The sequence below is a fragment of the Equus caballus genome, chromosome 15, assembly GCF_041296265.1.
Source record: "Equus caballus isolate H_3958 breed thoroughbred chromosome 15, TB-T2T, whole genome shotgun sequence".
Classification (NCBI taxonomy): Eukaryota; Metazoa; Chordata; class Mammalia; order Perissodactyla; family Equidae; genus Equus; species Equus caballus.
In genome coordinates, this window is record NC_091698.1 from 55,827,306 (window position 1) to 55,853,557 (window position 26,252).

The 26,252-nt window shown below is 36.0% G+C and overlaps 1 protein-coding gene and 1 long non-coding RNA gene across 3 annotated transcripts in view; one reads left to right on the forward strand and one right to left on the reverse strand.

The window, feature by feature from the left end:
* Positions 1-23,762, forward strand: LOC138917690 (uncharacterized). 2 transcript variants are annotated; one of them, XR_011426054.1, is made up of 2 exons: positions 1-109; positions 22,014-22,223. It is a non-coding gene; the product is annotated as an uncharacterized lncRNA (long non-coding RNA). The 2 variants fall into 2 exon arrangements; XR_011426053.1 differs by lacking the exon at positions 1-109 and adding an exon at positions 10,839-10,956 and having other exon boundaries at positions 22,014-23,762.
* PEX13 (peroxisomal biogenesis factor 13) overlaps positions 15,754-26,252 on the reverse strand; it is a 26,730-nt gene continuing 16,231 nt past the window's right edge. The window contains exons 3-4 of the mRNA XM_001495316.6: positions 21,248-21,373; positions 15,754-19,027 (exon numbers count right to left, since the gene is read on the reverse strand). Coding sequence (XP_001495366.1) covers positions 18,729-19,027; positions 21,248-21,373 — 425 coding nt within the window. The 3' untranslated portion in view covers positions 15,754-18,728. The remainder of the gene's footprint in view (positions 19,028-21,247; positions 21,374-26,252) is intronic.

Genomic DNA, 26,252 nt, shown 5'->3' on the forward strand with positions numbered 1-26,252 from the left:
CTTCCCCTTCCCCCTCGTGCATTCACTTCCAGATTTGTCGCAGTGCAGCGTCCCCACCCTCCCAGCGTCTTGTCTCTTAGCAACCAGATCCTTCAGAACCTGATCTTAGGTAACTAACCCTGAATCCAGAAAGGGGAACTTGGGGAAAGAAAAAGAGCTCGGATAAAGAATGGATGAGATGGTTGGTGGTGCAGGTCACTTTGGTATACCTGCTTAGGTTAGGTAGAATGGGAAAACTGTATGATCTGAGGGACGTCAAAAGGATCTTGTGTGGGAGCTGGCCCAGTGGCGTAGTGATTAAGTTCCCGCCCTCAGCTTCTGTGGCCTGTGGTTCCAGGTTCGGATCCTGGGCACGGACCCAGCACCACTAGGGGAAGATTGGCAACAGATGTTAGCTTAGAGTCAATCTTCCTCACACACACACAAGTACTTTGGGGGAAGCATTATCTTTATCAGGAGACACCTCTTGAAAAATGTAAATAGCTGTGTTACAAATTCAGTTTTCATACATTAATAGGTTCAGCATGTGTGTTATTTGATGACTACTACTACTGGGAACCTAGTAAGATGTATAAGGCTGTTTTTTAGGGTAAATGCTATACATGTCAATATTTTTAATTTCCATTTATAATGTGTATATTCTGAGAACCAAAACTGAATGTTAGGATCAGAAAGGACAGAAAAAAGTAAAGCTCTAGCCAAATGAATAATTACTATCATGAGATCTGATGATTAAGTGGCTAACTGTACAGAATGTCAGTTTCTTCCAATTGAATCACCTGTGACTTTCTGCAAGTTTTTTTTACTATTTCTGTTCCACAAAGACATTAGACAAGCTTGTGCCACAAAGATATTAGGTAAATTTTTAAAGAGAAGCTACTTGCACTCTATTTCCTTTTTCTCCTTTCACATAGGTTAAAACTCAGTTGTGATGGTGGTGAGCCAGCTTAAACATTACATGAGGACAAGAATGATCCATACAGGATTGCAAAGCAATAACATTGAAGGAACCTGGTCCCTTAATTACCTTGTGAAGCAAAGCTGCCTAACAGGCCTAGACTGCCTGCCTACCTCTGGACTATTATATGAGACAAAAGAGTTTATCTTGCTTTAGCTACTATATTTTTCGGTCTATTTGTTACAGAAGCTTAGTGTAAAGGGGGAAGGTTGGTCCCCAAAAGTAGTGTGCTACAATAACAAAGATCTAAGAGATATATGGCATTGGCAGTCAGAAACATATTACAGGCTGGAAGGCAGGTGATTCTTCCCAAATACATTGGGAAAGGTGTCACCTGCATTAATTTTGAAAGCAGATTATCAAGCCTGTAGCTCTGAAGGAAGTGGTTTAGAAAAGGTCAGAATGTAAGTTTGTGTTGGCTACCATTCCTTGCTTTTAGCAAGGTTCAACAAAAGAAATGAAGTCAGTTAAGAACCGGTTTGCAAGGAGAGACAGAACAGAGCTCTACTACTGGACTCCACCCATAACATCTGCTCCTGCTATTGATCCATGTCGTGCTATGCATCTCCGAGGCATCAATTCAGGCATTTAATGTTTGAAGCTCTTCCTAATCACTCTCTCGTCTTTTCTAGAACAATATACATTTACAGAATGACAGAGCAAGAAAGAATCCTGAAAGATCTTCTTCAATTTTTTCACTTTAATGTCAGAGAAAGTTTAAGTGACTTGTCCAAGGTAAAATAGCCATCTCTTTGGGTTTAATGACCTTTCCACAAGGAAGATTCTTTCTTTAGCACTGTACAGTTGTTCCTTCCTGAGGCCTTTATGCAGAATGGGCAATTTCACCTAAGAATTCCATCCACTTCCCCCTCCTCACCAATTCCAACTCTTTTGTGTTCATAGGCTCATCTAGTCCTCTATTAGTTTTAGTACAGACTGAGTTGCTTTAACAAGAGACCCAAAATACAGTGGCTTAACATGATAAAAGTTTACTTCATTCTCAAATTACAGTAGAGTTGGGTGATCCAGGGCTGTCATGGCTGCTTTGCCATCCTTAACACACAACTTCCATCTCGGAGTCTGAAATGACTGCAGAACACTCACTCTTACTTCCACACCCCACAGAAGGAATGGAAGACAAGATAAGAAATGCATGCCCCAGTAATTTTAAACGCATGATCCAGATGTGACGTGCATCACTTCCACTTATATCCCATTGGCCGCAACTTAACCACAAAGGAGGAAGCTAGATAATGTAGACCCTATTTGAGCAGCTGGGTAGTCAATTAAAAGGTGGGAGTTCCACTTTTAAACTATGAGAGTGAATATTGGTGGTCTCAGACACAACAGTCTAGTTTCAAGCATTGTATGCTTCCTAGACCTCTATTATTGACTTAGAATAAGTTTTTTTGGAAACACTTTAACTAAGGTAAAATGTGAAACTAAAAGGGAACTCCATTAGTACTGCAAAAAAATATATACACAGAAAAACGTTTATGGATAAAAGGCAATAAGAATAAATGCAAATACCTTTTGGACTCCAGCTACTACCAAATATTACTGGAGAACAAGATTAAAACAAAACTTTCTTCATGACGAGGCAAAGGATTGTATAAAACAACAAAAGCAGGGGCCAGTCCCATGGCCGAGTGGTTAAGTTCACGCACTCCAGGGTTTTGCTGGTTCTGAATCCTGGGAGCAGACATAGCACTGCTCAACAGGCCATGCTGAGGCAGCATCCCACATGCCACAACTAGAAGGACCTACAACTAAAAATATACAACTATGTACTGGGGGGATTTGGGGAGAAAAAAGCAGAAAAAAAAGATTGGCAAAGTTGTTAGCTCAGGTGCCAATCTTTAAAAAAAAAAATCTTAAAATAACCCCACAAAAACAAACAAAAATAGTGTGGAAAAGTAAAAGATATCAATAACACATTTCCTTCACCTGCTTCAAGGTCTGGAAGAAATTAAAAACGTGTGTGTTGGAGGCCATGTTCATTTCCCAAAAATGTCTCTGATGGTTACTATATCCCAGCATGGAGCATTTACTACCAAAAAGTGGAGGCCCCTGTTCACAACACTTAGTCAAAGTGATATGCCACATCTTCAAACTGCAAGTCCTGTATGTCATCATATATACATGTTCATGTGTGTGGCAGTTCTATGCCCAACACTGGAGAATCTTGACCGCTTACTGCTGAACAATAACTTTTCCCCTTAGTCCCTCACGACCTGTGCTAGTAACAGGTAGAGCTAATTTCCCACTCTTCTAACAGACTGCTACCAGAGAATATCCCAGTTTGTAAATGGTACTGTTCCACCTGATCTCCTTAGCATGTCTTTAGTCCTTAAAGATAGCTCCTGATTCAAAACTGCACCTTGATAACACGGTTATTAACAATTGCTTATCACCTTTAACAAGAACCCTTACCATGTGCCAAGTTCTCTCCTAAGTGTTTAATACACAGTATCCTCTCAACAACTCAATAATAAGTAGATATTATTTTGAACTTGATGAATATTAAGCTTCAAATGGAAAATGTGTTATCTATTCATGTTAAGAAAATCATTTTGGTTGGCTTTTAAAAATTTGTTTTCACATGCAAATAGAAAAACAGTGAAGCATTATGTGTTTAATCATTAATAGTTGAGGAGTGGTTTTTTTTTTCCAATCAGTTTATGATTTAGTTGCCGTGTACCATATTTGGATGAACAATTTTCAAAGAATATTGCCATAACTACAAAAAATTCATAAAACTATACTATTATAAATGCATCTGCTTTTTTCTCTAATGAGTCAGAAGTTACTTGGGAATCTTTCTAAATCTTAAAGCAGACGTTTCCAAATGTCTGTTTTAATTTAAGGACCTGTGAGGATTTGTGGCAAATGAGAAAAACAAGATGAAATATACATGCTTCTGGTTTATTAAGTTTATTAATAGAAATTACGCTTTTTCTACTTTCTGGTGTTAACATTCTTTCTTCATTTCTGATTTCGCCTCATATCCCATTAAAGATATTGAGTTTCCCAGTTAATTTCAAACTAAGGATTAGTTTTTATAAAATAAATTTTCTTTTTTTGGTAGATTGGCCCTGAGCTAACATCTGTTGCCAATTTTTTTCTTCTCCCCAAAGCCCCCCAGTACATAGTTGTATATTCTAGTTGTAGGTCCTTCTGGTTGTGCTGTGTGGGATGCCACCTCAGCATGGCTTGATGAGTAGTGCTAGCTCCATGCCCAGGATGCGAACCAGTGAAACCCTGGGCCATGGAAGCACAGGGTGAGAACTTAACCACTTGGCCACGGGGCCAGCCCCTAAGTAAATATAATTAGTTAAAAAAATAAAACATCTCAAACAAAACCACAGATATTAATTTTCCACAATGTAAAATTTGAAATAACTGGCTATGAGACTCTGGAAATTAGAGAGAACTTCTACTTTTGGCATTGTGGTGGGCTACATGGGAGATTCTCCTGCTGAACAAGTAAGACCCTGGCTGGGATATATACAGTAAAACACTGCTGGTCTCAGAAAGCAGGAGGGGAGGCAAAATCGATCAAAACTGATGAACTGGGAAACTGCAGGCAGAAGGGAGGGGTATGAGTGTTCTGAAGGTGGATGCCCATAGCAACTCAGCTGTCAGGATTCTGAGCTTTGGACCGTTAAGTAGAGTGACAGTGAGAAGTTGATCCTGGTCTTACACTCTTACTCAAGACCTTCAATGGAGGACTGCTGAAGTGGTCCCAGGATGATGACGCCTCCGTACTACTAGAAGAGGCACAAGTGAATCCTCTGTGGAGTCAAGCCTTTCCCCAATTTTGGCCAGCAGAACTCACAGATGAACAAGCAATGGGCACATAAAAGTCACCATAAACGTGAAGAAGCCAGACACTATGTGTGAGAGCACAAACAACAAACATTTACACTTCCAAGGACTGCAGATATTGGAATTCTTGTAGACATTAACATGGCATTCTTAAATAAAGGGCACAATAAATTATCAATAATAAACAGGCAGATTGAAAAAACAGACAGAACTTCCAGAAATAATTATTGAAATGCAATTAATTATAATTAAATTTAAAATTTGGAAATTTAAAGAAACCTCAGTGAATAAGTGATAAATTAGAAATAGTTGAAGAGTGAACATGCAAATATACATGAAAAAATTACCCATATTACAAACAGATGGAAAACATGAGAGACAAAGATATGGAGGACAGAATGAGGTCAAATATATGTCTAATTTGAGTCCCAGAGAAAACAGGGAGAATTGTTGTGAAATTTCCAGAATTGATTAAAAAGATGAATCCAAAGATCCACAGATCCTGGAAGCAACTGTATTTTAAACAGAATAAATAAAATGAAGTTGCCAGGGCAATTAAAGTATCAATTCTAATTTTCCATTTAAAAGGTATACTATCTAAATTACCTGTAACCTTTTCTCTGGGGCTGGCTTTCCAACTGAAGCTTACTGTACTGGCTTTAAACTAAAACTTTAGTCTGCTGGGTTGAAGATTAAAATCAACCGAATTTAACCTAAGCAAAATTTAAATAATCGAGGGTATACAGTCGCCATGAGGACGTCTGGTGGAAGAGTGTTCCAGACAAAGGAAAAACTATGTGCAAAGGTCATAAGGTGGAAGCATGCCTGGAATATTCAAGTAACTGCAAGGAGGCCAATGTAACCCCTATAAGGAATGCAGAAGGTGAAGAGTAGAAAAGGGTCAGATGACATAATACCTTGTAGACCTCTGTAAGGACTTTGAATTTTTACTGAGTCAAATGGGAAGCCACTGGAGGGTTTTTAGCTGAGTGTTGTGATATCACTTAGATTTTTAAAAAAGAATCACTCTGTTCCTGTCTTGACAATAGACTATAGGTCTGGTGAGGTAAAGGCAGAAGCAGAAGAGTAAGTCATAAGGCTATTACAATAATCTAGGCAAGCAATGACGTGGCTTAGACCAGGGAGGAGGCAGGGGAGATGGTAAGTGGTCAAATGTTGAATATATTCTGAAGTTACTACAAACAGGATTTCCTGATATATGTGGGTGCAAATGAAAAAGAGAAAGGATTCCAAAGTTTTTGGCCTAAACAAATGGAAAGATGTAGTTGCCATTTACTGACACAGGGAAGAGAATGGAGGAAAAACAGGTTTTGAAGTGAAGGTCAGGATTTTTTTTTCCCCAAAGATTGGCACCTGGGCTAACAACTGTTGCCAATCTTCTTTTTTTCTTTCTGCTTTATCTCCCCAACCCCGTACACAGTTGTATATCTTAGTTGCATGTCCTTCTAGTTGTGGGATGTGGGATGCCACCTCGATGTGGCCTGACAAGCGGTGCCACATCTGCGCCCAGGATCCGAACCCTGGGCCACCGCAGCAGAGCGCGGCGAACTTAACCACTCGGCCACGGAGCCGGCCCCAGGATTTTTAAGCTTACTAAACTTGAGCTACCAAGTGGAGATGTCAAACTGGCAGGTGGATATATGATTTTGAAATTCAGATATAAGATGATGCCTGAAGATATAAATTCTGGAGTCAAGAACATAAGGTACTGTAAGCCACCAGACTGGATGAGATCATCAAGGAAGAGTATAGAAATCCAAGGTCTAAACTCTGGGGTTCTCCAACATTTAGAAGTAGGGAATATGAGGAGAAACCAGCAAGGAAGGCTGAAAAGAAGAGGTCAGTGATATTGCAGGGAAACTAGGAGGGTATGCTCTCCTGGAGGCCAAGGGAAAAAAGATTTTCAAGCAGGAGGGGGTGATCAACTGTGCCACCACAGGCCAAGTAGAATTAAGACTGAGAACTGTTCACTGGATAGCAGTGTAGTGGTCACTGGTGACTTCAACAAGAGTTGTTTTCGTGGGGGCCAAGACTGATGAAGTAAATTCAAGACAGAACAAGGGCAGGTGGATTGGGCAGCCCTATGGACAACTCTCTCAAGGGTATATAAAATGTGGCTGCAGAAAACCAGTTTGGCTTCTAGTTAAATACAAGAGATTGATTATTCACCTTTATCTCCTTAGCCCTCAAAATCTCCCCAAAAATGACAATAAAAGAATGAGATATATTAAACAAGGACAAAGCATAAAAGAGAAGACAATAGATGAGACTCTCAGAAGTCAGAAAACAAATGGATGTGAGGTAACTGACTTAGCAGAGAGGATGAAATTACACCTAAGACAGGGATTCTGAAAACAACTAAGGCTGTTTATACTGTAGAATCCTTGAAAGCATCAGGTGCTACTCCTTGTAGCCAGGTACAGTACACAGAAACTAGGCAAATGAAGAAGCAAGGAAGTGTCAATGCCAGGAGAACCAGAAACTTATATAAGAAATGAACAATAGGGAGGAAAAAACAATATTTACATGGTCACAATAATGCAAACATTTTCACTGATTTAACTAAGAGTTAAAATACTACTACAGGGGCCGGCCCAGTGGCATAGTGGTTAAGTTTGTGTGCTATGCTTCAGTAGCCCTGGGTTTGTGGGTTCAGAGCCTGGGTGTAGACCTAGCACCACTTGTCAAGCCATGCTGTGGCAGCATCCCACATACAAAACAGAGGAAGACTGGCACAGATGTTAGCTCAGTGACAATCTCCCTGAAGCAAAAAGAGGAGGATTGGCAATGCATATTAGCTCAGGGCCAATCTTCCTCACTAAAAAAAACTAATAATAAAAATAAATCACTATCCTGGGAAAATGGGGTAAGAGGAAGTGTGGGATAGCAGTGTAAGCCAGTCAAAGCCTCCACTGAGGGGGAGGAGAGAGGTTAATAGATAACCTCTAAAACTGGTAAGTCAAAAAATAGCTGGATGAGCACATTATTTAGAAGAAGGTAAAAACAGAAAAGCAAAAAAGTTACACATGGTTGCTTCTGGGCTCAGGACTCGGGAGTAAGGCAAGGGACTACTTTATTTCCTTATATCTTTAAATTAGAATCTGATTTTTTTTTTTCTGAGGAAGATTCACCCTGAGCTAACATTTGTACCACTTTTCCTCTATTTTGTATGTGGGTTGCCACCACAGCATGGCTGCTGACGAGTAGTGTAGGTCCACACCAAGGAACTGAACTTGGGCCCCTGAAGTGAAGCATGCTGAACTTAACCACTAGGCCACGGGGCCAGCCCCCACAATTTGACTTTTTAAAACCACATGATGGTACAAGTTTTTTGTTAAAAATGTAAATGAATGGATAAAACATATATAGGAAATAAGGAAAAATAACTTCAGACAAGTTATTTGTTCAACTAGGCAAATATGAAAAACAATAAATTAACCATAACAATCTAGAATAAAAACTTCATGTGATACCAACATTGGTGAAGGAATAGGGGCAGGGAGACAACAGGGAGAAATGTCAGGAGGAGGAAGCAAGGAGGATGACAGTGTGCCAATATTCTTGTGTTGTTGTTCAGACTCCAATATTGATAACTTTAAACACTGGTAGAGAAAAATAAACATAACTAGGGGTTAAAAGTAACAACAACAAGAATAAAAATAGTGAATAGCTTTCAAACCTGCAGAAGAAAATTTGACCTATAAAAAGAGAAACAGAAAGCATAAGTACAAAACTTGTAACAAGGTGGCAGAAATATATGAAATAATAACCAAGAAAACCATGAGAAGCTATCAACAACTGGAGATATTCCTCTTAGAAACAGTGGAGACCAAAAAAACAAGCAAATATAAAGACAAATTTAAAATATAAATTCAATCTAACATACTGTTTAATCTAACATAATTCCCTACTCCATGTTTCCACATGGAAGTATTTCTCTAGAATAACACTCTGGTGCCTTTCTCCCTCCTCCTCTCCCTCTCTACTAACTGCTTCTCAGGGGAGGAGTGAGTTGATTGGCGAGTTTGGAAGAAGAAACTGAATACATACAGCTTTCCACCCCCTTTCCACTCTCTCACTGGATCTGCCTACCTGCAGTGAAGGTGCTTTCTGCTCTGTTTTCCTGACCATTCTGTAAATTTGGAAGGTCACTCTGTTGGAGACTGGATGAAGAGTTTAATTCAGGCAAATATTAGCAAATCCTGTATCATGCCCTTCAAACTAGCTTTAACACAAAGTTCACGGACAAGCCCCACCTGCCTGCTCAAAGTCTTCAATCAGCTGTTCAGTCTCCTATTCTTAAACATAAGCAGGCAACCAAAGTTCAGCAGAAACCTGAGGAAAATCTTTATTATTATGAAAGATGGAAATAAAACATACACACATACACATGCACAGTAACAGAGGGGGGACAAAGACTATGTAGGAAAATGGAAACCAAAACAAAGAAAGCAACCAGTTCAGACTTGGGCAGAATGACTCAAGAGACATATTTGAGGCCTGCCTTCAACATGCTTTCTGTTACACCATATTTTTAATCTGATAAGCCTGGGTAAGCCTAGCCTAGATTATTAGCCGAACTTGGTTTGCTAGATCATGTGCTGATGAAGTCCTTGCGTTTTCCTTCAAGCCCTGCTCCCTGGATCATTTGAGGACACCCAAGTGTTATGCTTTGATCTCATCCTAAGAGCTGAAGAATGGCCATAGGGAGCTTCAAAGGGAAAAACCCTAAACAACCGACTCTCCCTGACTGTGTTAGAGGCAGACATCTAGTTCTACTAACTGGCGCACCTTTCAAAATATACTAATTGTGGATAACCCTAAGTTTCCCAAGATTTGCTCAGAGCCTTAACCACTGACTTCTCCAGAAAAGAATCTTATAAATTCTCAGAGCAACCAAAGTCAGACTATGATCCAGTGCCTTTTTTTTAGTTTATCTTCTCCTGGGACACCTCATAAGTGGCAATACTGCCTTTTACATATAGCTAAATTTCTGCATGCTACCTCACTTTTATATTAATCATCTTCTACACTCATTTATATGTATGTATTTGATAAAATAAATTATTTCATCAAAAATATCAATTAAGAATGCAACAATGGTATGATATCAGAAAATCAATGTTATTCATCATATTACTATTACTAAAAGTGAAAAATAAAAGACCATCTAAACAAATGCAGAGTTAAGTTAGCATAAAAAGGAACTTCTTTTGATAAAGACAGGTATAAAACTCTCAGTAAACATCACATTTAATAGAGCAACTCTAGACTCTGAAGAAGAAATAAGATAAACATGCCCTCTACCACTGCTTTTGTTAAATATAGACTGGCAAACTGACCAAAACAAAGGGAATGAAAGTATAAGGACTGAACAGGAAGAGATAAAACTATCATTATTTATATTTGCATTTACATAGACAACCCCAAAGGATCAATAATATTAGAATAGGAATTCATCAAAACTGAAGATACAAAATCAACATATCACATTCAATGTAGTTCTCTTTACCAGAAATAAGAGAATATCATTTTCAATGGCAACAAAAACTATAAAGTACCTAGGAATTAGCCAAAAAAACCCACCCACGATGTCCTGAATAAATGGAGTCAAATTATGTTCACGAATGGGATGACTGGACCTTGTAAATATGTCAATTCTTTCTAAATTAACATACAAATTCAATGGAATTGCAATCAAAATCTCAGTAGCTTGTTTTAGGGAACCTGATAGACCGATACTAAAATTTATACAGAAGAATAAAAATCCACAAATAACTAAAGTAACTTTAACAAAGTAGGACAAAATAGATTCACCTATTGGATATTAAGACATATCACAAAGTTACATTAATTGAGACAGTGCTGTACGGGGAAGGGAACTGACATATATCAATAGAACAGAATGCAGAGCCCCAAAACAAACAGTTTCATGTTTATGGGAACTTGGTATGTAACGAAATAGGGGAAAACACGGATTATTTAGTAGATGGTGTTAGAAAAAGTGACTACAATCCTACTTTGTATGCCCAGCAGACATTCACACTCACAAGACCCAGAAGGATGTAACTTGGCACCAAGGTCCCTTAGCTTGGGAGAACGATATAGCACACTAAATGCAGCATGCAGAGGAGAGCTATCCACCTTGGGTAAGTCTCATGTGCCACAGGAACCTTGTAAAAGTCCCTGAAGGTTGGGGCCGGCCCAGTGGTGCAATGGTTAAGTTCGCACATTCCACTTCTCGGCGGCCAGGGGTTTGCTGGTTCGGATCCCGGGTGCGGACATGGCACCGCTTGGCAAAAGCCATGCTGTGGTAGGCGTCCCACTTATAAAGTAGAGGAAGATGGGGACGGATGTTAACTCAGGGCCAGTCTTCCTCAGCAAAAAGAGGAGGATTGGCAGTAGTTAGCTCAGGGCTAATCTTCCTCAAAAAAGAAAAAATCCCTGAAGGTAAATTCCAGGTCCTCCAAAGAGGACCAAGCTCAGTAAACAGTTGTACCTCACTCAGAGAAGTCTCAAAGCCTATGCTTTTTCTTTTTGCAATTAAAAAATGTTGCTGGGTAAGCAGCTGGCATTCCATGTAGATTCCCAAGGAAATAGTGCTAAGAAGCAGGTAAACCCAAGATCATTTTCCCAGAGAGAGAGAGAAAAGTCTTTGCTAACACTCTCCCTCTAATGACCAGCTGGAGAAAATGCTGGATTCATACTTCATTCTATAACCAAAACCAAATTCCAATTAAATTAAACACCTAAAAGTAAATGGTAAACTATAAAACTGATAGAAGAACAAGATCCAAACCAGTTGAGGGGAAAGTGAAAGATTTCTATTCCATGAAGGACACCAAAGATAAGAATTAACAAATGACAAGACTAAGTTATTTCCAACATCTGAACCTGATAAGGGAACAATACCTAGAATAAATAAAGAATTTCAAGTACTATAATCAGCAAGAGAAAAATCTAATACAAAAATGGGCAAATTATAAGTATAGTATTTTCCACAGAATGGAAAACCAGAATGGCTAAAAACCATATGCTTAGCCTCATCAGTGTAATCAGATGACACAGATTACGACAAAATACAATCTCATACATATCAGATTAACAAAATCAGAAAATACTAAGCGCTGAAAAGATGTAGAGAAAATAAAACCCTCATCTTGCTGGTGTACATGTAAACTGGTACAACCATTCCTGAGAACAAGCCAGTATTAATTAACTGAAATTAAGTATGCATATACCCCAAACTCCAGCCATTCTACTGTAAAACATCTACAGCATAGAAACTACAGGGTAGGTTCATAGGAAGACATGTAGAAGTTTGTATAAATGGGAACAATCTAAGTCAGTCAGTCCTCTATGACTAGAGGAAAAGATAAGCTATGATATGTGAATGCAACAGAATAATATGCACCAGTCGGAAGCATATTATATGAAGTAATACGAATGTCTTAAAAACTAGTATCTTATGAAAGTTAGAAGCAAAATAAGATTTATACCACAATACTATTTACATAACTGAAAACTTATAACCAATAAATATTATTATATAGTTTTTCAAGGAAATATACTCCAAATTTGGAAGATGGCTTTGTAGGGATAGTAGGGAATGAGGAGTATGGAACTGCAGATGAAGAAAAACTATTAAGGTAAAATAAAATAGAAGAAAAGTGTAGACTTTCTAGACTGATGATATTGATATCATTAGTAAAGAGTATGATCAATGACTGACTCAATTCTCAGCACCTGAGATCCTTAAAAAACAAAACACTTATTTGACATGAGCAGAAACACTATTAAGACTAACGTTGGATTAAAGATTTTTTTCTTTAAGTGTGAAAAACCATTCACGGGGCATAATATAATAAGTACCCCACAGGACTTGGGAGTTAGCTGACTTTAAAACAAAGAGTTCATTCACCCAAATAAGATAAGCTAAATAAAAAAACTATATGATATGAAAGGACATTTTGAGGCAATGCTGAAAAAAACAAAATTTCTTGTGTTGAATAAATATTCCACCATGTTTTTCTAAGTTAGGCTGTGCTGGTATTCAGCAAAATAATTTTAAATCACACTGTAGGCAAAGTTTTAAGTACAAGTGAACTAATTTTAATTTTTAATTAAGTATGTGTGAATCTGAAATTCTAGAATGATGTAAACAATTTGTGACATTTTTACAAGATCTAAGAAGTTTAAACATATGTGGAAAAATACAAAACATATAATTGCCATAACATCTTACTTTTGATTGTGCTTTATATTTTTTAAAAAGCATTTTCATGTGAGAAGTCTCAAATGAATAAAATTGGAAATGAAAGAAGAGAAATTACAATGGATACCACAGAAATACAAAGGATTACAATAGAATCCTATGAAAAAATTATATGCTAACAAACTGGACAATCTAGAAGAAATGGATAAATTCTTAAGACTCATACAACCTCCCAAAAATAAACCAAGAAAAAACAGAGACTCTGAACAGACCAATCACAAGTAAAGAGATTGAAACAGCTATCAAAAACCTCCCCCAAAATAAAAGTCCAGGGCCAGATGGCTTCTCTGAAGAATTCTACCAAACATTCAGAGAAAATTTAATACCTATCCTTCTTAAACTATTCCAAAAAATTAAAGAAGATGAACACTTCCTACTCATTCTATGAGGCCAACATCACCCTGACCCCAAAGCTAGACAAAGACAACACAAAGAAGGAAAATTACAGTCCAATATTGCTGATAAACATAGACACAAAAATCGTCAACAAAATATCGGTAAACTGAATTCAATACATTAAAAGCATCATACACCATAATCAAGTAGGATTTATTCCAGGGACACAGGGATGGTTCAACATCCACAAATCAATCAATGTGATACACCACATTAAGAAAATGAATAAAAATCACATGATCATCTCAATAGACACAGAGAAGGCATTTGATAAGATATAGCATCCATTTACAATAAAAACTCACAATAAAATGGGCATAGAAGGAAAGTACCTCAACATAATAAAGGCCATATATGACAAACCCACAGCCAACATCATACTCAATGGGGAAAAAGTGAAAGCCATCCCTCTGAGAACAGGAACAAGACAAGGGTGCCCACTCTCCCACTCTTATTCAACATAGTACTGGAGGTTTTGGCCAGAGCAATTAGGCAAGAAAAAGAAATAAAAGGTATCCTAATTGGCAACGAAGAAGTGAAACTCTCGCTGTTTGCAGACAACATAATTCTACCTAAAGAATCCATCAGAAAACTATTAGAAATAATCAACAACCACAGCAAAGCTGCAGGGTAAAAATCAACTTATAAAAATCAGTTGAATTTCTATATTCTAACAATGAACTAACAGAAAGAGAACTCAAGAATACAATCTCATTTACAATTGCAACAAAAAGAATAAAATATCTAGGAATAAATTTAACCAAAGAGGTGAATGACTTAAACAATGAAAACTATAAGACATTATTGAAAGAAATCGATGACCACATAAAGAAATGGAAAGATATTTTACGCACATGGATTGGAAGAACCAACATAGTTAAAACGTCCATATTACCTAAAGCAATCTACAGATTCAATGCAATCCCAATCAGAATCCCAAGGACATTCTTCACTGAAATAGAAAAAAGAATCTTAAAATTCATATGGGGCAAGAAAAGACCCTGAATAGCTAAAGCAATCCTGAGAAAAAAGAACAAAGCTGGAGGCATCACAATCCCTTGCTTTAAAATATACTACAAAGCTACAGTAATCAAAACAGCATTGTACTGGTACAAAAACAGATGCACAAATCAATGGAACAGAATTGGAAGTTCACAAATAAAACCATACATCTAGAGAGAGTTAATTTTCGACAAAGGAGCCAAGAACATACAATGGAGAAAGGAAAGTCTCTTCAATAAATGGTGTTGGGAAAACTGGACAGCCACATGCAAAAGAATGAAAGTAGGCCATTATCTTACACCATACACAAAAATTAATTCGAAATGGATTAAAGACTTGAAGGTAAAATGTGAAACCATAAAACTCCTACAAGAAAATACAGGGAGTATTCTGTTTGACATCGGTCTTAGAAACATCTTTTTGAATACCATGTCTACCCAGGCAAGAGAAACAAAAGAAAAAGTAAGCAAATGGAACTACATCAGACTAAAGAGCTTCTGTGAGGCAAAGGAAACAAGGAGCAAAACGAAAAGACAACTCACCAACTGGGAGAAAATACTTGCAAATCATATATCAGACAAGGGGTTAATCTCCAAAATATATAAAGAACTCATACAACTCAGCAACAAAAAAATAAACGACCCAATCAAAAAATGGGCAGAGGATATGAACAGACATTTCTCCAAAGAAGACATACAGATGGCCAACAGACACATGAGAAGATGTTCAACATCACTAATTATTAGGGAAATGCAAATTAAAACTACAATGAGATATCACCTTACACCTGTTAGAATGGCTATAATTACCAAGACAAAAAATAACAAATGTTGGAGAGGATGTAGAGAAAAGGGAACCCTCATACATTGCTGGTGGGAAGGAAAACTGCTGCAGCGACTGGAAAACAGTATGGAGATTTCTCAAAAAATTAAAAATAGAAATACCATACAACCTAGCTATCCCACTACTGGGTATTTATCCAAAGAACTTGAAATCAACAATTCAAAGAGACTTATGCACCCCTCTGTTCATTGTAGCGTTATTCACAATAGCCAAGATGTGGAAGCAACCCAAGTGCCCATCCACTGATGAATGGATAAAGATGATGTGGTATATACACATATATATATAGTGTGTATACACACACACACACACACACACACAATGGAATACTACTCAGCCATAAAAAAAGACAAAATCGTCCCATTTGCAACAACACGGATGGACCTTGAGGGTATTATGTTAAGCGAAATAACCCAAACAGACAAAGACAAACACTGCATGATTTTACTCATATGTGGAAGATAAACACACAAAGAGAACAGATTAGTGGTTACCAGAGGGGAATGGGGTTGGGAGTGGGCATAAGCAGTAAAGGGGCATAAAAGGGTAATATATATGGTCACTGACAAATAATAATGTACATCTGAATTTTCACAATGTTATAAACTATTATGACCTAATTTTAAAATAAAAAATAAAATTTTTAAAAATAAATTTAAAAAAAGACAATGGGTTGGCTGCTAAGCTGTGGTATTTCAGAAGGAATTCTGAATAAAAATCCATACTTACATTAAAAAAAAAAAGGTACTCTCATGTGAGGCAGATGTAGCAGCTATCCCCAATGTTATCAGTGAAAAACAGTATGAGTTAAATCTTGTAGTAAGTAAGTAGTGGTGTCCAGACTAGAATCTAGGTTTCCCAAAATCTAGATTTGTGGTCTTATTTTTATTTAAGTCACCTTCCCGGTAGCTTTTATATAAATGTAAATCTAATATGTTTTTTAATCACAAGGAAATAGAATAGACACATTAGTTTGCAGTAGTTAATACACACAATGATATGAAGAAAACTACAGAGACTTTTTATATCAATTCCAATCCTGCAAAAAGAGTTAAGTTTATCATCAAAAAATTTGAATCAAGTTTAATATATTTTTATTTGTCCAGTAAAAGTAACTTCACAATCTATTAAAAATAAAATTTTAACTGCATTCAACTTCTGTTCTTTTTTCCATTAAAGAAAACACAAGATAAAGGACAGCTATATTCAAATAAATGTATAATGACACACTGACAGACTAAATCATGTACCTAAATAAAATGTTAAAATATGAAAATCTGTCTTCTTTTTCCTTTCAAAACTGATAAAATACAATCAGAAAAATGTTAAAAATGAAACCTGTTTTATTGTAATTTGTGTTTTATTTTATTTAATTGAAAATGTTTTGGTTTCAGTTAGTAATTTCTGTAAAGTAGCACTCCCTAAATAAGTTTCTAAAAATAACAATATTGGAGCCTTGAACATTACCTTTAATCTCATCTAAAAAAAATTATACTAAAACTGTAATGGTAAAAAGGTTATAAAATTTCTCTGCTTATTCTAGTCCTAAATTCCTTTTCTAGAATTTTAATAGAAAAGAAATTTTTAGACACAAATAGTTACCAGTTAGATAATGTATATTGCAATTTAGTATACTTAACCAAAAAATAAACACCCTAAGAAAAGTGGTTTTTGTCACTTATTCTGTGCTATATTCTTCTCCCTACACATCTTTAATACTAGTCACAAATTCTATCCTAAAGACTCACTTTTTCTAACCTAAATAATGTTGACTCAACATTTCACCTCTACTTCACTTCTAGCATTCAATTTAGATGTCTCAACATCAAATTTACTAATTTGTTTTATCAAAAATTTGTTTCAAGAAGAGAATTTCCATAAATTATTCTCCAACAAAACAAAGCAGAACCTCTAATTGTAGAACATAAGTGGAAAATAATTACAAGAAACTTTATCTCCTCAACTTGAAGATTAAGTAATACCTGGGTGTTAGAAAAAGAGGCCTAAGATAAGTTTTACTATCCTATTATTTTTTTCTGCACAAGGTCAACATTTGTATTTTAAATGATGTATTACTTCTTATACAGTCATTTCAAAAGAGAGGTTCCCAAGAAGTCTTTAGTAAAGTTCTATGCTGAGTGTGTATTTGGTTCCTGTATGTTTTAGTCTGAATTACTAATTTGGTGAACATAAAGTTTGTAAAAAGAAAGATGAAAATACTCAATGAAAATCTTTATCAAATAATTCCCAGTTTTCAACAATAGCTGTAAATGTATTCTTGTACACCTACATTCCTGATAGTATTATTTTGTAGTATGATCACAGCAAGTATACGAATTTCCCAATTTTGTGGGGAAATTTAGTGTCCTGAAATTTAATGGCATTTAAAAGAGTCAAATGGCATTATCGTACACTAAAGGGCTACTCAGCATTTTTCTCAGTAGTAAAAACTAAACCTAAAAGAAATGTGTATCCAATGTGACACATTTTCAATGTTTAAAGAACAGCCTGAATATGGAATTTTAAAAAGTAATTATACTATATAGAAGCAGAGAATCTATGAAAAGATTTAAAATCATTACTACTAGAACTGACTATATCATTAAGCACATACTCAAAGGAGTTGAGTCTTGGTTGGAGGAAAAGAAAGTAAATCTTTCATATATTCTGATTCATCCAGAATGAAAACTAATCATATTATAAAGGGATAAAAAGTTCTATGTTCCTCAGAAGAAATGAAATAATCTGTAAGACAAAGTTCAGCATTTTTACTAGCAGGGAAAACTATTGAGGCTAAATATCATTCTAGAACCATCTCCTTCACAACGCTTCTAGTGATCTTTTAAGATAAATTTTAAAAAATACAATAAAAGATAACAGTATAATTGTTGGTGGGTGAAAACATACTACTGCCTAAAAGCAAACCCAAGACTAGACATAATACAGATAAGAAAAATTTTATTTTTACAGTTGTAAAAAAATATTAGCCTCTTTGCTTGTTCTCATATTTACGTTATCACTCAATTTCTGAGGATTCCAAGTCAATTAATCTAGAACTTTAAAAAGCATTAATGATCCCTACTGTAGCAAACAATGTACTCTATAGTTCATCAATCTTACTCTTTCAATAAATGTAGGGTTTTAAATAAGATGAAAATGATAGCAGTCTTCATAATCTTAAAATCCTGGTGAAACAAACATCCTCGTGGTCCAATAACTTGTAAAGCGGAACCAGGTCACTAGACCAACATACTAGTGTACAACTTTAATAATTTCTAGCAGCAAAACAACTGGAATAGCCATTAACAAATATTTTCATTGGATTGTAGATTAATTTCTTTGTAAGAAATAATTTTTTTAAAGTACTCTAAAGTATAGTTCAACTGCAGGCAAACATGAGAGATATCAAAGATCTTGTTTATCGCCACTTTTCCCAGTGGAATCAGGTGCAACTGGAACCTTACAAGTTTCAACAAAAACAGATTCAAAGGCAGCTTCCTGTTCATCCAAAGAATCAGCGGCCGTGGCTCCTTTAATTAGTGTTGTGTTGGTAAAAGATTGTTGCTGCTTGGGAATTTTACTGGATTCCACTGTTTTTCTACCTCTTCTTTTACCAAGAATTTTGACATAATTAGCAGGTATAAGTCCTGTTGTTTGACCATCAAGACTAGCCAGAAGCCAACCACGCACTTTGGGTTGCTGTTCTGATGGAAGAAAAGACAACTTTGTAATTACAACATACTTTGGAGGTCCAACAGAATATTGATAGTAAAATATTAAGTAAAATCTGTGTTATATTTACATAATGAAATATAAACAAATAGTATATACATGTATATTCAAAATCAAATGATGAGCAAGCTTAACAAGTCTAGGATTACATCTTATAATTTATACCTTTTATTTTATATTTACTAAACATTCTTTTCAACCTTGAAGACCATAAAGTTTATGTCAGTTGGTTCATTTATAGAGTAAGGAGATTTAGTTCTCCTCAAAGCTGAAAACTAACATCAATGTCTTTCATATTTTAAACTAGAATTTAAGGAACGAATATCTCATTCCTTCTCAATAGGATAGGTAGGCAGTAAGTACAAAAAATAAATATATACCTTTCCAGAAGCCAGTTCTCTTTATATATTTTTGGACAATATATAAAGTTCATTCTACGTGATTGTGATAATGTGATTGTGATAACCAGTCCTAAAGATAGTGAATGTTAATCCAAGTGGCAAAAATTGAAGACCTCACTTAGCACTAGCCACGTGAGAAAAAATTAAATGTAATTCTCTAAGCTTAAAGTAGCGAAGATTATTTAATATATTCAATTTTGTATTTTGGTATTCTCATGCCTATTCTATCCACGTCTTTAAAAAGCTGTTTAACTGTTAGAGTTTTAGTTCAACATAATAATTTAGGTACAATATGACATTTTTATGTTTAGTACTCTATAATAAAAGAAAAAATAAAACACTTAAATTAACCATGTTTATGACTAATTTTGTTCTAAGTGCTCAAACATACTTTACCTGAGCAAGCGAGGAAAGCAAAGAAATAAAGCCAAAGTGTAAAGAGGCAGTATTAGTTGAAGAATAATCTGAGACATAAAATTTTTCTGAAATATTATAATGTAATTGAAAGAAACCACAGTTGCTCTTCTTTATCCTTTATTTAGATTTAAAAAAAAAACTAATTATCTGTATTGGTCCTGTCTCTAACAATAAATCTTAAAAAGAAATCATTCTTTTGAAATCCAAAATACTAAGTTGCTATTTTCACTAGAGGATAAACACAAATATAATACCTAGAAGCCTACGTTTTGTATATGAAGAAAGGAGGCAGGGATACAGCAAATTTGATCCAAATGTTTCAAATATTTAGAGAATAAACTAATGATTTGAAAATTGAAGGCATTTTTTCCTTATGTAAATAAAGAGTGACTAAAACCAATAAAAGACTAAAGTTTCCATTAATGGATCACATGGAAAACAGCCAAAGTGGTTAAAAGCGGAAGTTCTGAAGTCAGATAAACCTCGGTTCACAGTCCAGCTTCACCACATCTCAGCTTTGTGATACTGGACAATTTACTCATTCTGAGTCTTAGTTTCCTCATGTGTAAAGGATAATAACAGTAACCAATTCACAGTATTATCATAAGGGTTAAATGAAATATGTAAAGCATAGTGCCTTGTACCTGGTAAGTATTCTATAAATGACAGTTGTTGTTATTGTTACTAATATCTTTACCAACAAAATGTGACTCTGCGTAGCAAATCAGAATCCCCACCAACACAAAAAAAATGTTTTTTCGGTAAATCCACAAAATTTCTGATCATCATTACCAGAGGAAAGGTGAAGGAAAAGGCCATTGTGCCAGGACCCATTAAAAACTATCAGTGCCCTGGTCCAAGAATAAACCTAACGTGTGTATAAATTTCTTGCTGAGGCTCTTTAATACTTCATAACAATAATCCTAAAATATTCATGTTGGAGTTTCTAAAGTAAACACTATTCAAGTGAAAAAGAAAGCATGGATACCAGTCCCAGCAATCAAAGATTGACAGGGATGATTAGATCATACTGGAAAATTTCTTTGGTTTGTTAGATTTGTAACATTTAGTGCTTACCTCATGTTTTTGTGTGGGGATTAACAGAGTTGGGAATTCAAGTACTTTGAAATTCGAAAAGATTATATAAACAAAATTCTTCCTTATTTCAGTAAAATATTAGTGGAAAAACTCTGTTAGAGCATTTCTCCCCCACTCACCCAGATTTGGAAGTTCTAAATTCACACAAAAGAGAAGTCCTAGTAAATACTTCTGAGTTAACTAACAATGACCAAGATTCTTTGTTGCAGTTTTTAAGACTACCTTTATAAATTCTAAAAATTCACAGATAATTCCAATTTATTCATGTTTTGTTACCTTTGAGAGCTAAATGTAGCATATCACCAGCACGGAAAGAAATTTCTTCTTCAGATGCAGCAGTAAAATCATATTCCGCTCTAGCAACTACATGGTCATCCTCACCACTTGCCCAGTTGGTGTTGTCTATAAACCAAATTAAGAATTAAGATTAGTTAGTAAAAGTTACAAAAGGAAAATGGAGATATCTCACTGGCTATGGTTTGCAACCTGCATATATTTATTAACCAGGAGAAAAGTTCCTCCCTCAAATTTTTTTTTTTTTTTTTTCCTTTTTCTCCCCAAAGCCCCCCGGTACATAGTTGTGTATTCTTCGTTGTGGGTTCTTCTAGTTGTGGCATGTGGGACGCTGCCTCAGCGTGGTCTGATGAGCAGTGCCATGTCTGCGCCCAGGATTCGAACTAACGAAACACTGGGCCGCCTGCAGCGGAGCGCGCGAACTTAACCACTCGGCCACGGGGCCAGCCCCCCTCAAAGTAAATTTTATAATTAACACTATGTAAAATCAACAATACGTTCACTAGGATATTTATTATGAACTTCTCCCTTTTCTTCAAGCTCAAAATTCTACCTCCTTTACTTTAAACCAGGGGTTGGCAAATGTTTTCTGTAAAGGGTCAGATAGTAAATATTTTAGGCTTTGCAGGCCATGAGGCAAAATTGAAGATACTGTATAGTTACTTATATAAAGAGAGACAAAATTTTTCCGTAATTTTTTGACAAAATTCAAAATATAATACAATTGAGTTCTTTTTTTGAAATGCAGGTTAACTACTAAGAAGAATGGAATATTTTGGGGGTACGATAATATTTCACTCCAAATCAAGATTAAGCGGAAGCTCCTCAACTGCACAGCTAAAATGGATTTTGAAATATGGAAATTACTTTTGCACTTGCACGGAGCTCCAAAAAACACTTCTGCACTGTATTTGAGCTGGGGAAATATACCTGTTTCAAGTTTGTGTGGGAATGGAAATATTGCTTCTTATTTTTAACTTTTGACAGCCTGGGAGATATATAAAGCAGTGTGACATTACTTGTGATTTAAACAATATTAGCTGTTGTCAAAATATTCCAATGTAAGTTTTGCATATAAGGGCTATTTTGCCTTATAGTTTTAGGTTGAATTCATTAAGAACATTACCAAGTCTGCAGCAAAAGCTGATTTCCAAAGCTATTAAGTGTTTAATAACAGTGGCTGACGGTAGTTCTTGTTGAGAAAAATTTTAGTCTTGATCTTGATTTTTAAAAAACAGTAATAACACTTAACCACTGCTAAGCCATAGAACTGCTCTCTGGTAGGGCAAGTCAGGAGCTCCAGCTTCTACATCTGACAAAAATCACAGAACTGACAACAGTTATAGCCACAAGAGTGACTGAAGTTCACCTTTGACACTACTAGTTCAATAACACACGAATAAATTTAAACATTTTCTGCAATGTACCTGATCAGTAATACAATGAATAACCATAGACTTTTAAAAACTTTATATTTTCACAAACTCTGTAAATTTTGCCCAACTGAACATTTTTCTGCTCGATACATATTTTCACCACCATCAGTGGCAACACATCTTAGCAGATTCCACTTCAGGATGTGTTGAATTACTGTTTTTTTTTTAAACTTCTTTGAAAATATTCTTGTCTGTAGTTGTTCCATGCAGACTATTCATAGAGGCCAATTCTTCAGTCACTTAAAATGGAACACTGACTCCTCCAATAAACAACTGAGCAGTATCTATAATATCTGTTGGGTCATGATGAGCCACAGGAATCCATTCAAAATCATTTGCCTTGTTTTAAATTGACTGTTGATCTTGTTCAAAATTCCGTCAACTCTTCAAGAAACTGCTATCACTGAAAGGCTAATAGTCTTAAACTAGTTTACTTTCTCTGGACACATTTCTTTGGCTGTTGCAATCACCATCAGTAAACAGATTTCCTTACTTATCTGACAAATGAGTCTCTCAGAAACTTATTTTGGTTGCAGGCCTTTTTTTTTTTTTCTTTCCTTTTTTTTTGGTGAGGAAACTCTACTGTGATGAGATATTCCATTTTAAATTTTCTGATTTTTCTGACAGTTGATTTCCTGTGAGTTGGGAATGCTGTGATGTGTACTCAGTCTGGTAATGTTGATGTATATTGTATCCATTTAACATAGCTATGGTGTCACTACACAATAAATGCAATGCATTACCACCTAATTCAATAACAAAAAAATCCAAACTATACTGTGCCTTAAAAGTGTGACATTCAAAGTCCATTTTGCTCTTCTTTTCTTGTGTGGCATGTATGCACTCATAATAAAGATCGTAGTATAACCATACATGTGGTACTCAACATGCTGTCAAGTTATAACTATTACTGAGATTTGTAGTGTGTGGACCAAGTGCGAAGCAATGAGAGTTTGTTGCGAACTATTCAATTCTGCTCTTGTAGCACAAAAGCAGCTGTAACAATACATACACAAATGAGTCTGGCTGAGTTCTAATAAAACTTTACTAATGGACACTGATATTTGAATTTCATATAATTTTCATGACACAAATAATATTCTTTTAATTTTTTCCAGCTATTGAAAAATGTAAAAAATCATCCTTAGCTATGGGTTGTATAAAAACAGGAGCAAGCCAGGTTTTGCCAAAGGGCCACAGTTTACTGACCCCTGCTCTAAGCAGCTAAGAAGTCATAGGGCTTAGGCTTCCTCAATATCACTTCTCCTCAAAAATCTCTCTGTATCATTACCCATTTCTCCCTCTTTTGCCTCGGACAAAAAACTGGACCTCCTTTTTATCTGGTTCCTTGGATCACATCTCCTATATCTTATAGAAGGCTTCTTCATTTGACCCCTCTATGTCTCTCCCTTATCTAAATTGCTCCTTCTCTACTGACAACTTTCTTTCAGCCTAAATATATTCCCAGATCTCCTCACTTCTTAAAAGACAAAGCAAAACAGAAAACAACCACATCAGCTTGCTCTTACCAAATTAGGCTATTCTTTTTTTCTCTTCTTCTATTCGTTGCCAATCTTTTCTTTTTTCACATCTTCTGACTTTATTTACTGCTTATCCCTCTCCATAATTCTGTCTCCTCCACTTTACTAAAACTACTCACTGGAGCTGATGAGCTCCAATTGCCAAATCTAATCTTTTCTCAGTTCTTGATCTTATCTTATTGAAGCAACTGACACCATGAAACGTTCCCTTCTTGAAACTTCCTCCTTTCATCTCTGCTTCTAGAATACAGGAATAACATAGTTCAAACACAGTTCTACTTCCATTCCTCCTGATTTCCATCTTATTCTCTCTTGTTTTCTCTCTACCACAGTAATATTATCCACTTATACTATTTCAACTATAACTTCTAGTGGCTGACTCTTAAATCTTTCATTTTTCACCTCTTTCCTGAGATCCTTTCCTGCCTTTTAGACTGCTCTCTGAAACTTACTCAAGTTCCACTTGGATGTCCCACTGGCACACTGAACTCAATAGAACTCTAACCAAAGTAACAATAATCGCTCACAAGCCAGTTGTTCCACGTGATTTCCTTATATTTGTTTTATCGGTTTTACTTTCAAATACATACCCAGAATGTGACCCCATCTCAGAACCTGCATCACTGCCACCACGAGCCAAGCCACCATCATCTCTCACTTGGAATTACTATAATGGCCTCTTGACTCTAGATTGGTCTCTTCTGCCCTAGCTCTACCTAAAGAGTGTTCTTAGCAAAAAGGTGTTCCTTTTAAAACCTAAGTCAGATTCTATCACTCCTTTGCTCAAAATTCTGCCATAGCTTCCCATTTCAGAATAAAGGCCAAAGTTCTTAGAAATGTCTACAAGGCTTATACCATCTACTCACCGTACTCTTCCCTTCTTCATCTCCTGCTACTCTCACTTTGTTCCATTCACACTGGCGTCCTTGCTGTTCACATGACATGTCAGGTATGTTGCCACTTAAATACTTTGGCTGTTCCTTACGCCTCAAACAACTTCCTTCAAACAGCTACAGGCTTACTCCCTTACATCCTTCAGGGAGGCCTTCCCTGACTATGTGTAGCTCTGTAACCCCACTTTCTAACCCTGGCACTCCGCAATACTCTTCTGTGCTTTATTTTTTTTTCCTATGGCACTTACTACCTTCTGACTTACTATATATTTGACTTGTTTATTGCTGTCTCGCACCACTTGATAGTCACAAGGGCAGGAATTTTTCAATCTGTTTTATTCACGCTACATCCCTAGCTTCTACAATTGTGTCTGGCATGTAGTAGGCACTCAACAAGTATTTACTGAATTAATAAATAAAGCATTATCCCTCTAATAACTCAAATTTAAAGGTGAAGGGCATTTTGATTCCTCCTTTCCCTCTGTGCACCACATCTTGCTAATAACTAAATCTCTTGTATCTATCCTGCTTTTCACACACCCTAGTTCAGGCCTTCATTATCTCTCATTCAGTCAAATGCAAAAGCATCATAATTGATATCCCCCAATTAATAAATATTTACTAAACACCTTCTATGTGCCGAGCAGGTTGTTAGCTTTGGGAATTCAAAGGTAAATACAACCCAAAATTCTTTATGAATCTTACCATCCAATTTCAACCTGTTTTAACTTTCACTGACCTATCTTAAGCACTTTAGACTGACCTCTTTAGGGCACTGTTTATATGTATGTCACAAGTCTGCTTAAAAATAAATTAAAAACAAACAACAAAAATAAACAAAACATCACCCTTTCCTTACTAAATGAAGATGAAGTCTTGCCACGGAAATTAAGATCTTCCACTATTAGCTTCCAACCTAACTTCTCAGCTTTATTTCTTATAATCCTTCTATTCAACACTATAGGACATCTGTTAAACAAATCTCATAGTTCCTGCCTATGTACTTCTGTTCAAGCTGACAATCTTTTTCTTCCCCCACCTAACTGATGAAATGTTACCTATCCTTCACAAATCTAACCTAGATGCCACTTCTTCCTGGATGCCAGTAGCCAAAAAA